Consider the following 13,832-nt stretch of genomic DNA (forward strand, 5'->3'; position numbering starts at 1 on the left):
GTCTAGACTATAAAATCCCAGCTAGCAGTCAATACAATACATATGCAACTCTGGTAGTTGCAGTCCCATAACACCTGAAAATATTTACCAGAACAAGAAAATACTGTTTAAAGCAAGGATAAAGGCAGCTAGTAAAATGCTAGTCTCAGGAATGTCAGATTCAGATTCTTGTGTTATTGTGATTGGGCGGTTTAGTTTCTCATTAATGCATTCAACTCAAACTCTTTGGAAATGGAATTCAGCCTCCAAAATGAATGAATCTGAATGAGCATTCCTGCTGCCATAGTTTCTCCTCCCTACTCATTACCTCCCCTCCGCCCCGATCACCTCCACCCAAAGGGTTTTAAAACCACCTATAAGCCATACATACGTCAAAAGGGCATTGCAGCCTTCAGAGGAGTCACTGCCACAGCTGCTGAGGGCAGGATCCACTCCCAAGCATTTATGGGTAGTCAATGGCAGCCAACTGGTTCCGACAGGCACCTTCCACCTCCTGGCAGCCCTTTCAAACCTGCATGGCTGAAGCAAAGCACTTGGCTTGGGGGTTTCACCTGAGCACCGCCGCTGGTTGAAGTATCTGTAGCGGCCTTGAAGCCCGTAGGCTGCTCTGCTGTGCACAAATTCTGCAGGAAGGAGGTGGGAGGATCTGCGGCGCAAGTAATAAGGGTCTCGTAGGAAAGGTCTTAAATCAGGAACACGTTGGATTGGGGGAATGCTATACAGTGAGCACTCAGTCTGCAGTTCCTTCTTTTCAAACTCTGCTCCTTCAGATCCTGAGGAGAGTGCTTCCTCACTCCAGTCACTGTCCACCACCCCATCTTTAGGGGACCCTGAGCTGGAGCTTTCAGTACAATGTGACTGTCGCCTTTCTTCTTCCTTGTACACTTGGATGAGACTGGCTAGCAGCAAAGAGGGCCCTATGAGATGTGTATCTATGGTGTGCACGTGGCCCCCACGCTTCTTCTGGACGGAGAATCTAGGGCTCATGCGAGGGGTGGTGGTACTAGATCGCCTCCGGGAACACAACCTACGCTTGCATGGGGAGACCAAGCAAGACATCCCTTGCAGCTGAGCACTGGATCTGCGCCGGCGTTCCACAAGTATGGTAGAGGGCAGACCTACCACAGAACGCCGCCTGGCTCTGCTGGCAGGCAAGGCCACCACACTGGTGCGTTGGGGCCCTGATGATGCAATCTTCCTCCTGAAGTGCTTTTTGAAAAAGGATTCCATGGAGATTAGGGGCTGTTAACAAAAAAGTATATGTTTTAAATGTGGGGCTCTCTCTTCCCATCTAACTACCTAAAGTACTCCTGAATGTCTAATAATAGATACTTCCAGACCTTCCGCTCCAGCTCCTCAATTGTTACAAGTATTAATCAACTTTTTAAAGCCATATACAGCTCTGTGTCAAAGAGCCAGCCACCTGGAGTTCTAAAACTCTCTGAACTGTGTAATACCAAGACAATGAGGCAACTGAACCATCCAGTTTACCATAAACGCTAAGGATGAAAGAAGCTATTACGGAAAGAGCTCTGAGAAAAGGAAGCTTAGTGGATACTTGAAATGAGAGAACTGTTCCGTGTATGCTAATAACATTGAGATTATCTACATGTGGTTTTTTAGAAGTTAGTGTTCAGATAAGCAGAGGTTGAGGTGTCAGTAATTCTCATAGTGAGCAGATATGCTCATGGACCACACATTTGCTTGTCTACTTTACAGATAGAAAGTAAAACAGATCCAAGTAAAATACAATCCGTTGACCTTGCATATAAACATACAACGAAAGCACCTGACCCATCACAAAACCCATCACGAGACCCTCACTTGACACACCCACACCTGAAGCCCTTATAAACAGAACACTAACATCCGCTAAACTCAGCTGAAGATGTTACCTAGTCTGGTAATGAAACATTCAGAAACCAACCCACAAGCTCGGAGAATGAACCGTCACCCTCACTCTTAGACCCCACCTGTTAATTGGCAGACCAAGGTCTTAATACTGGAAGGCCAGAAGAGTGGTGACCTACCTCACTATTGGGAGTAAGATGATCCAAAGGGAAGGAGCAATGGCAGAGAGGCTCTTTTCCTAGATCCTGTCACTCAAACTGATTGACTGAGTGTCTATGGAGATTCTCAGTCATCCAGGTCATGGTTGTCCCAAAGATACTTTTTCAAGAAGCAACTGGACTTTCTTGTTTTTCTTTGAAGATGTTTTACTTCTCATCCAAGAGCTAAAGAAGTCCAGTTGCCTCTTGAAAAAGCACCTTTGGGACAATCCGATTGGGTGGGATGGGTCAACATAATTAGGATGAGCTGGTTCTTCAGGTAACCTGGTCCCATGCCACGAAGGGCTTTAAAGGTGATAACCAGCATTTTGAATGGGACCCAGAAGCAAATTGACACCCCATTTGTGTAGTTTTTTTTTTAATTTCCCTTCTCTTTTTTATTTTTTAATTGCTTGGGCAAAATGGAGAGAAATGTATCAGCTGAATCAGCCTTTCAACTGTACAAGAAAACCTAAATGTTTCCTGTTTAATGAAAAATAAAGCTCATTTTACAATGTTGGTATAACTAAAGTGATCTGAGACAAACTGGAAATGAGGCCAAGTTGTAGTGTGAGAAATCCAAGAAGCAACAGCCAAAATCCCTTGACAGTAAGGAAAGGAATAACAAGAATTCCAAACATTCAGACATATTCAATTTTATAAATAGCAATTCCACGACGCATTAGAACATCACATTGTGGTCAAAATGGACGATTGTATCAATGGTTCCTTTAGATTTCACGCGTTTCTAAGTTTTGAAAAATAGTACAAGTAGCAACTGGAGAATTCTCCATGTATATAAGCCTCTGTCTTCAGAGGAATGCCAGTATGGAAAAGACAATTACTCTTCCATACTCCATACTTCATATTCCAAGTCTTAAAAAGTAGTTTATCTACATTTTATGTTCGTTAAAACTGTCAGTTACACATTCTGAACTGAAAAATGTGGAGTATTTTACAGTAAATGAAGTTGACACGTTCTATAACATTTCGTAGAAAAGCAATCGAAAGATGTTACCTGACCACTCACGGGGAAAAAATAATTTATTATCCTTTGTTATTTGTACAATAGTTACACAGTATATAGAAAGAGTGCTCTTCTACTTGCAGCTATTTATTTATTTATTTATTTATTTATTTATTATTTATTTTTGGGACTTATATGCCGCCCTATCTCCCGAAGGACTCAGGGCGGCTAACAACAATAACATACAATAAATACAGAAGTTAAGATAAGGCCCCTGTACAATAAATTAAAATTAAAATAAATTAAAAAATTAGAGTTAAAAATTAAAAACATAATTAAAATCCCTGTCAGTCCAGGTCAGCCAGGTGGAAAAGGAGTGTTTTGAGGCTGCGGCGAAAGGACTGGAGATCTGGGGCCATCCGAAGCTCAGGGGGGAGCTGGTTCCATAGGGCTGGCGCTCCCACAGAGAAGGCTCTCCCCCTGGGGGTCGCCAGCCGACATTGTCTAGCCGACAGTACCCTGAGGAGGCCTTCTCTTTTAGTGGCAGCACAATTCCTATTTCTGCTATTCTCTGGTACAAGTGTAGGTGAGTATGTTTACCAGTAGTCTTTGTTTAGTGAATGCCTTATTTAATGACCTTTCAGTTATGATGGTGGTGATAGAGTCAATGGCATTCCATTCAGTTCTAACTTTGGGACCTGTTCTCACATTTATGACCCTCACTGGTCTTAAAGCAAAGGAAAGCTGAAATAAGATCATAAGCATAGCTGTGCTTTCATTAATGACTGCTTCACTTAATGACCAAGTTGCCAGTACCAATTGTGGTTGCTCAACATGGATTATCTAGTGTTTGGAAATTTAGAACCACTGCAATTGGGAGGACCTGCTTTCATCTAAATTCTGATAACTGTGTAGAAAACAAATTCCTAATAGGTACAAAAGGACACCCATATTTTCCTATTCTTGCAAATTCTTAATGACCGACACATGTATTATGGAATAATAATATTAGAACACAATCTATCCTGCTTCAAAACAGACTGTAATCCACAAAAGTTGAAACCATAATAAACATTCAGTCTTTCAGAAAGTACAAGACTATTAATTGGTTTTATGGTAACACAGCTGTTTTCCTTGTTGCCAAAACTGGTGATTAAAGCTAGCATTATATATATATATATATATATATATATATATATATATATATATATATATATATATATATATATATATATATATATATATATATATATAGTATATAAAGTAGGAAGTAGAAATTTCTTTGTTGATTTTGTACAACTGTCCAACACAGCTGATTTACCAAACTGTAAAAAACAGATAATCAAAACTCAGTTTAAAAACAAGCAATTTTAATAGGAAAATTTCTACCTATTTAAACAAAATTGATACCTGGAACGTATAAAAATAAATAAAATACACAGATTTCTGAGAATGCATAAAGCATGAGTTGGGGTTGAGCATTAAAAATAAATATGAGTTTTAAAATGTCCAAAAATGATTTCAGCAATCTCACTCTTGAGAACTGACAAAAGTTTGGCAATCTTCTGGGAAATATCAGGTATTAGACATTTTCATTAAAATTTTATAAAACAGTTTGTGATTTCATGGAATTATTTAAGGGTACTCTGAGCAAGTTAGTACCTAGATACTACATTGTCCAATCATGGCTTGGAGTGTTTGGTATATGTTTTAAAAAATCATCAGTAAACTAAGAATGGATAAAACTGTGAAGTTTCATTAGCCATCCCCACAGCCATGTGATCAAAATTGGGCACCTGAAAACCAGCATGTATTTATGATGATTCCATCAGATCTATGATGGAGTCATGTGATCGATCCCCTTTTGCAAGATTCCCAGCCAGTTTTAACAAGCAAAGTCAATGGGGGAAGTGGATTCAGTTAACAACCATGGCAAAAAAGGTCATAAAATTGGGTACAATTCACTAAAAAACTGCCTGCCTGCTAGAGGAGAAGATCAGCCATTTTTATCTTCAGTTTTAAAAGGCAAATCAGCAGAACATAGGACTGTCAAATATTTTGTTGGCCGGCTATCAGAACCAAAGGACAGAAGAACAAAGCAACACATATGAAAACAAATGAACCACTCTTGCCACTAGTGCACACAGGTGTGCTGCCACCTGTGCAAACCTATGCATTACTATGCACCAAATTCTAATTTCCTTTGCACTGCAAAACTGCGAATACAGCAGGTGCAAAAGTTTGAACAGCCTTTCAGTCACTGCTTTGCAACCCACCTCAGGTAGAATTAACTCCCAAAGATCTCCAGAAAGCTAACCGTCTTTCTAGTCTCCCTCTTACAATTTACCCCCCACCCCAACCCGGTCTTCCTTGCAGTCATGTTCTAGCACAGCAACATTCTTAGAGTAAGTCTCTGCGTTCGCAGGATGTTTGAGATTTCAGCATAGGCATTTATGTCTGGAGACTGTGAAGGTCACTCCAAAATCTTTATATTTTTTTTCTCTTTTAAGTACACAATGACTGCTTTTGAGATATGGTCCAGTCTTGCTGAAATATCCAACCTCTTTCCAAATTCAACTTTTTTACTGACTAGGAAATAGTAGCTTTTTGGATAGGTTGATATTTAGTTGAATGTCATTTTTCCTTCCACCTGCAGAATAGCTTTAGTCTCATTAACTGCCAGCCAACCCCAAAGTATAATCCAGCCATCCCTTGTGCTTAGTGATGGGCAATTCAATGCTTAATTCTCCCCCCACACACACACACACTAAAATGTATCTTTTGTGGCTGTAGCCAAACAGCTCAATTTTTGTTCCAATGGTTCAAGTCAATTTGTCACAAAATATTTCAGGCTTACCAAGGTTCTCTTTTGCATACTTTTGGCAATGATTTTTATGAGCAGGCTGGAAAACCCTTTTTTTATAACTCTCCCATGTAGATCACTGCTGCATAAGCAACACTCAATGGTGAATATCAACTAAACTTTTCAGCATGTTGTTTACAATGATCTCTTCTGCAGAACTGAGCAGATGTCAAGCAGTTCTAGAGTTTTGTTGTTGCTGGGGTTTTTTTTGGGTCTTGACTTCAACAGTTTCACATTAACATCAATTCCTTAACATGTTTCTCATAGCTGGAAATTGTTAAGATTTTTTTTAAAATAGACTTTTTCTGCTTTGTAATAGTGAACTATCTTCATACTCAAATGCTTAGAGAGCATTTAGGGAAACTTTGGTTGCTGAGTATTTGATCATCTATGGCACTGTATTCTGGCTAATTATAGGCTTCTCACGTGAATAAACTTTTGGGTTCTTACTAACAGTATTTTAACTTAAAAACGCAATATTGAAACAACTATTCAAATTTCTGGACTTGCTATATTCACTGTCTTCTTACTTTGAATTGGCAAACTTTTAATCAAATATACAGAAGGATGTCATATTTAATTTTGTATGATTCAGAGGTTGTGTCAGCTTCTGTTGATTTAGGGGGTCACTCACTGTAATAAACATTTTGATCAGGGGTGCCTAGGCAACTGTAAGCATAAATATATACTAAATATCTGCAAAACCCTTAAACATTTCTGAGCTATTTTGTTTAGATGTTAAGTCAAATCAGGCCTAGTTAATACCTAGAAAGGAAACCACCAAGGAATACAAGAACTACGCATCATAGAAAAGTTGAAAAATAAATAAATACGTGAATGTGCCCATAATATCAGCAACAATGGGCATGACTTGACCTTATTTAATCTGCCTGCCGCTCTTAATAGCAATTCCACATTGCAAGAAAAGTGGCAGATAATGTTTATGCATTATACAATCAATCAATCTCTGTCTGTCTGTCTGTCTGTCTGTCTGTCTGTCTGTCTGTCTGTCTGTCTATCTATCTATCTATCTATCTATCTATCTATCTATCTATCTATCTATCTATCTATCTATCTATCTAATGCAGGGGTGTCAAACTCAATTTCATTGAGGGCCGCATCAGCATTGCGGTTGCCCTCAAGGGGCCGGGTGGGTATGGCCAGGGTGGGCGTGGCCTACTGGGGTGGGCGTGGCCTACTGGGGCGGGCGTGGCTAGACTGTGTATGGCCTACTGGGTGGGCGTGGCCAGCTCTACATCGTTCGCATCAAGGGTGCCTATGGGGGCCTGGGCAGGAGTGGGACAGATCTGAGGGTCTCTGGCAGAAGGAGGGTCTCTGGGCCAGGGCCAAGGCAGTGGGGGCCGTTCCCTCACTGTTTCCAGGATGGCTTCGCGGGCCACATGAAACCACTTCGCGGGCCGCATCCGGCCTCCGGGCCTTGTGTTTGACATGTCTGATCTAATGGATGAGCTTCTCATTTACAAACTGTATAACCATTTCTCTTATAACTTAGAATGTATTAGAGACTATTTTAATAAAATGAAAACTAAGATCTGGATAGCTAACTTTTTATGTAGACAACCAAAAACAAAGTTGGAATGTCAATTAAATGTAGTGGTTCAAAGATAAAAACCATACTCTCGATCTTAACTCTGGAATATTCATAATGCATACAAATCCACATTCATATTTCTATGGCAAATATATAGCCTTATTTAAAAGATGACTAAACAAGCAAAAGGCTTTCAGTGTGGTTGCTGAAATTACTGAGTGAATGCCTTACAAAAACAAGTAAGTCTTTCATGTCAGCTTCTCATAAACAAGTTAGAATTCTTACCAAATTTTGCTACATCTGGTTAGCAAACAGCAACAAAAAGCAAAACCCAAGCTTATTTATGATTAACTTTCCATATGAAAAAGACTTCTTGTTATGTTTCCCCTCTCTACAGAATTAATAAGACAGAGTAACCTTCGCATATCTGAAACTGCAGTTATCGTGAATATTAGTTTGCATGAAAAGAAGCCATTAGGTGTCATTTCATCTCACCCAAAACAGCCTCCTCTCACATTTACTGATAATATAGCTTAATCCACAGGGCAAGTTTTTCAGCGGGAATAAGAATATTTACCTCATTCATTTTGGAACATCTGAATGAATCACATGTAAAAAATACTTCCAGTCACAGAAGCCTCTGAAGGCTCGTTTCTGTTTTCTAGCGTTGCATTTGAAACCAAAGTGCCGTTCATCTGCTAATCATTCGATAATAAGCTTTATTAGTTGGACATGTTTTCTTGCAGAAGGATCCAGCACTGGCCAGTTTATATATTAAAAAAAAAAGTTCCTTCCTTTTATGGCTCTAACAGGAAACGTTTCTGCAATAATTGACTTCTTCAGAATCCAGTATCTGTTCCTTATTTTTGGAAGTCTGAATGAGGCCTGTCCCAGCTGAGAAAGTTCATTGCAGGTAGTCCTTGACTTACAATGGTTCACTTAGTGACCATACGAAGTTACAACAGCCCTGAAAAAAGTGACTTAGGACCATTTTTCACACCTATGACCGTTTCAGCATCCCCAGGGTCACGTGATTTACATTCGGGTGCTTGACAACTGACTCACATTTATGACGGTTGCAGTGGCCCAGTCACGTGATCGCCTTTTGCGACCTCCTGACAAGCGAAGTCAATGGGGAAGCCAGATTCACTTTACAACCGTGTTACTAATTAAATAACAGCAGTGATTCACTTAACAAACGTGGCAAGAAAACTTGTAAAATGGGGCAAAAGTCACTTAACAAATTTCTGCCTTATCAACATAAATGTTGGGCTCAATTGTGGTCGTAAGTTGAGGATTGCCTGTACAGTTCTGAAACATGTAATAGATGTAAACAAGAATATCCCACATCTAACAGAGCCAAGGCTCTGATCTATCCAATGCTTTCCTGTCAATACACTCCAACTCTGGAACTGTGTACAAGTCATCCGAGCATGGAGAATATTCTACATACTGTAGTAGCTCCTATTTATTCTTTAATCTACACTTCTATTTTTGGCTTATATTAAGAGAGGCTAAAGGAGAGTCCATTTCTCACTCTTGCCCATTTATTTCTTTGAAATGGGTTTCATAGCACAGTAGTGTAAAGGAGGAGCCTGGAGTTTATTTTACTCTATAGCAGGGGTCCCCAACCTTGGCAACTTTAAGACCTGTGGACTTCAATTCCCAGAATTCCCCAGCTGGATGGGGAATTTGGGGAGTTGAAGTCCACAGGTCTTAAAATTGCCAAGGTTGGGGACCCCTGCTCTATAGTATCAATTATAATATTCCCGGGATCCAGAAATTGTTAAAAGTACAGAACTATTAATAGTTGCTACTGTTGACACAAGGATATTACAGGCTTCCTTCACTATCACTGCCATCAGAATGCTAAAGAGGCCAACAAAGAGGCTTGGGAAGCGTATCCAGGGATTTCACTCCAAGTTTTACACAGTTCACATGCCAGAACTTTTTCGTTCACTCATGTTTTCACAGAATTACTCACTCCCATACCCTTCTGACATTGCAAGATGTCTTCTCTTATAGATGCAGCTGCTTCATCTCTCTGCTTCTCTATAAATATCTCCTTTTTATATTAACTGCGCTGATTTTAATGTTTATTGCAGCTTTTGATCTCATTCAGCCACTAAAGTATACTATATTTAACAACGTTCAGTTGATCAAAAGCACTGGGAAAACTGGAGGGTTCCCTTGCTACAGCTGCTAGGTCTTATCAAACGCAGCACGACAGATGAAATAGACTGTTTATGTCATTATGGGTAGGTAATCCTGTATCGCTGTGAGACATGGTGGCTTGGGAAGAAGTACATACGCTATTCACAGGGAATTTCCCTAACTCTTAAAATAATTTAGCACCTACTTCCCCTGTTACTTTGGTCTATGAGTCACAAACAACATGCATCTACCTGGCATGAGAACATGAAGCCATACATAAGGCAACATAAAGACTCCTGAACCATCTTTGCACTGATAGGGACATTTATTTATTTATTTATTTAATTAATTTAATTTAATTTGTATACCGCCCTTCTCCCAAAGGACTCAGGGCGGTGAACAGGGCAATAAATATCAAAATACCGAAATACAAAAATTAAGAATAGATTAAACCATAGTGCCCGATACAATAAATAAATTACATTAAAACAATAATTTAAAACCCAAACCCATCAGACCAGGCCGGCTTGTTCAAACAAGTAGGTTTTTAGATCACGCCGGAAGGAGCGAAGGTCGGGAGCCATCCGGAGCTCAACCGGTAAACGGTTCCACAAGTCAGGCGCACCCACAGAGAACGCCCTCCCCCTGGGGGCCACCAGTCGACATTCTCTGATCGGAGGCACCCTGAGGAGGCCCACTCTGTGGGAGCGCACTGGGCGGAGGGAAGTTGATGTTGGCCGCAGGTGCTCCCTAAGGTATTCCGGACCCATGCCATGTAGGGCTTTGTAGGTCATTACCAGCACCTTGAATCTCACCCGGAAGGCAACTGGAAGCCAATGCAGCTCACGGAGCAGAGGTGTAACATGGGAGTATCGGGAGACCCCCAACACAACTCTCGCAGCTGCATTCTGCACCAGTTGGAGCCTCCGAGTGGTCCTCAAGGGCAGCCCCATGTAGAGAGCATTGCAGTAGTCTAACCGAGAGGTCACGAGCGCATGAGTGACTGTACGCAAGGCATCCCGGTCTAGATAGGACCGCAACTGGCGCACCAGGCGAACCTGGGCGAAGGCCCCCCTAGTCACAGTTACTATATGATCTTCTAAAGAAAGCTGTGAGTCTAGGAGGACTCCCAAGTTGCGAGCCCTATCTACGGGGGGTAATAACTCACCCCCCCTAGTAAGAGATGGAATGATCTAAATTTCCCGAGATGCCGGCACACACAGCCACTCAGTCTTGTCAGGGTTGAGCCGAAGCCTGTTCCTCCCCATCCAGACCCGAACCGCCTCCAGGCAACGAGACATCACGTCGAGGGCATCACTGGGGTGGTTTGGGGTCGAAATGAAAAGCTGGTGATACCCAACTCCAAAACCACGAATGATCTCACCCAGAGGCTTCATATAGATGTTGAACAGGAGAGGTGAGAGGACCGACCCTGAGGCACTCCACAAACGAGAGGCCTCGAGGTCGACCTCTGCCCCCCTGCCAACACCGACTGCGAACGTCCCAGGAGGTAGGAGGAGAACCACTGAAGTACCGTGCCTCCCACTCCCAATCCCCTGAGACGCCGCAGCAGGATACCATGGTCGATGGTATCAAAAGCCGCTGAGAGGTCTAATAGGACTAGGACAGAGGAACATCCCCTGTCCCGGGCCCTCCAGAGATCATTCACCAGAGCGACCAATGCCGTCTCCGTGCTGTACCCGGGCCTGAAACCTGATTGGTACGGGTCTAGATAGTCAGCTTACTCCAGGAACAAAGGGAGTTGATGCGCCACCACGCTCTCAACAACCTTCGCAAGAAAGTGAAGGTTGGAGACCGGACGAAAGTTGTTTAATACAGCTGGGTCCAAGGCAGGCTTCTTGAGGAGAGGTCTCACCACCGCCTCCTTCAAGACGGCGGGGAAACTACCCTCACTCAAAGATGCAGATATCACCGCCTGGAGCCAGCCTCGTGTCCCCTCCCGAGCCGCATAAACCAGCCAGGAAGGGCACGGGTCCAATAAACATGTGGTGGAGCTCAGCTTCCCCATAATCCTGTCCACTTCCTCCGGAGTCACAGGATCGAACTCCTCCCAGATAACATCGACAAGACCACCCATGTCCTGATCGTCAGACTCTGCCCAGTCGGAGTCCAGACCGGTGTGAATCCGAGCGATTTTGTCCGAGAGATGTTGACTAAACTCCTCGGCACGACCCTGCAAGGGCTCCTCCCTCACCTCCTGATTAAGGAGGGAGCGGGTCACCCTAAACAGAGCGGCCGGGCGATTATCTGCGGACGCGATGAGGGTAGCGAAGTAATTAGACCTCGCCATCCTCATTGCCACGAGATAAGACCTAGTAAAGGATCTTAGTCGCAATCGGTCGGATTCAGACCGGCTGGATCTCCAACAGCTCTCTAGACCCCGTCATCTCCCGGAGCTCTGCGGAAAACCATGGAGCCCACTGGGATCTGCACCGGGTTAGGGGCCGCAAGGGTACAACTCGGTCAAGTGCCTCCGTGGCTGCCCTTTCCCAGGCTTCCACTAAGGCATCCGCCGAGCTGTGAGCAAAGGAGGCAGGTGGGGACCCCAGCGCTGCCTGGAACCTCTCAGGGTCCATTAAGCGCCTGGGGCGGAACCATCTCGTTGGTTCAACAGGCCCATGACAGGGAGTGGCAAAATGGAAGACCAGCCGCAGGAGATGATGATCGGTCCATGACAGGGGCATAGCAAATGGAGAACCCCCACCAAGATCATCTAACCACCGTCCAGATAGAAAAACCAAATCGAGCGTGTGGCCCCCCACATGAGTCGGGCCCTGAATTACTTGCGTCAGGTCCATGGCCGTCATGGAAGCCATGAACTCCCAAGCTAACTCAGATGATCCTCCCAGGGATGGTAGATTGAAGTCACCCAAAACCATAATTTTGGGGAACTCAATGACTGAGCAAACATTCAAATTTGGAACTCTTAAGCAGCTAACCATAAAACCTCGACAGTTTGAGTGCGTGGCCAAACAACATGCATGTAACAGCCTTATGGGAAGTGGTAAGCAAACTGTGTTGCTAAGTGAAGATTTGTTAAGTAAGCTTTGCCCCATTTTACAACTTTTCTTGCCGTAGTTGTTAAGTCAATCATTCCATTTCTTAAGTAACATGGTCATTAAGTGAATCTGGGCTCAACTGTGGTTGTAAGTTCAGCGCTAACCTATAACAGAAAATCTTGAAAAGCAGGATTGTAAAACTACCTTTAAAAGCACATAGCCTGATCCGGTTTGTAAAAATGTAGACAAGTAACAGATGACTGCAAAAGCTTAAAAGCTTTCTGCAGGTATTCAAAATGTACTCCATGAGGTCCACAGGAATTTTTGAGAGGCTAACAGTATGAATATGACCATGATCATCATCAGCAGCAGCATTTGGAGACAGGCAATTTTCTATCACTAGAACTTTCCCTCTTGATCAAGAATTCTGGAAGCCCAACTTTGTGTAACTTTTGCCGCCGTTTAGTAGTTATCTCTATTTTTGTAGACCTAATCTGCTCATATTATTCAAGGTATAGAAAGGAGAGCCAATCTGGTGTAAGTAATTAAAGTGTAGCCCTAAAAATCAGGAGATTGTGAGTTCTAGCCTCACTTTAGACATGAAAAAATGGTGGGTGACTTTGGGCCAGTCACTGTCTCTCAGCTCAACTCACCTCACAGGGTTGTTGTGGGGAAAATAGGAGCAAGGAGTATACCTTGAGTTGTGTATGAAAAACAAAGGTGGGATTAAAATAAATAAATAGAAACCTACTGATGGACAGCATTTTATTTTCTTAATCTCACAATTGTTGGGAAATGCCCAGCCCAGGCAATGAGGAGAAATAAAGTGGATATCACTGGCAAGTTTTGAGATCACTGGCAAGTGCAGCTGCAAGAGATCCAGGATTGATCTATCCTAGGCTCCATGGAACCTTATCTATCTGTTCCCAAGGGAAGGCAAGCAGATTCTTGTATTATGGGCAGAATTTAATAAAATAGTTAGCTTGAACTGTATAAATGTGGCTCTGGTAGCTTGTACTTGACATAATTTTTTAAAAAACTTGGTTTTATGTCTATACATCTATATGCTCATGTTTATGCCAATATTTCTCAATCTTAGCAATTTTAAGATGCGTGGACTCAACTCCCAGAAAATATATATATATATTCTTTTTGCATTTTCATATTCAATCTTTGTGCCCTCTGAATGCTGAAGACATCAAATAATCTTCTCAAAGTCTTGCAAACA

At 42.4% G+C, this 13,832-nt stretch overlaps 1 protein-coding gene across 7 annotated transcripts in view; it reads right to left on the bottom strand.

Annotated features, from left to right (window-relative positions):
• The window catches only part of DGKZ (diacylglycerol kinase zeta), a 125,909-nt gene that overhangs the window by 64,006 nt on the left and 48,071 nt on the right, over window positions 1-13,832 (bottom strand). For 3 of the 7 annotated variants that reach the window (XM_081315065.1, XM_081315064.1, XM_081315066.1), the window contains exon 1: window positions 371-1,425. The exons of the other annotated variants lie outside the window; for them this stretch is intronic. In XM_081315065.1, the coding sequence (XP_081171191.1) occupies window positions 371-1,230 (860 nt within the window). In that variant the 5' untranslated portion in view covers window positions 1,231-1,425. Of the gene's footprint in view, window positions 1-370; window positions 1,426-13,832 lie in introns of those variants that run through there. 7 annotated transcript variants of the gene reach the window in all.

This window comes from Vipera berus (assembly GCF_964194415.1).
Source record: "Vipera berus genome assembly, chromosome: 1".
In the NCBI taxonomy this organism is placed as follows: domain Eukaryota; kingdom Metazoa; phylum Chordata; class Lepidosauria; order Squamata; family Viperidae; genus Vipera; species Vipera berus.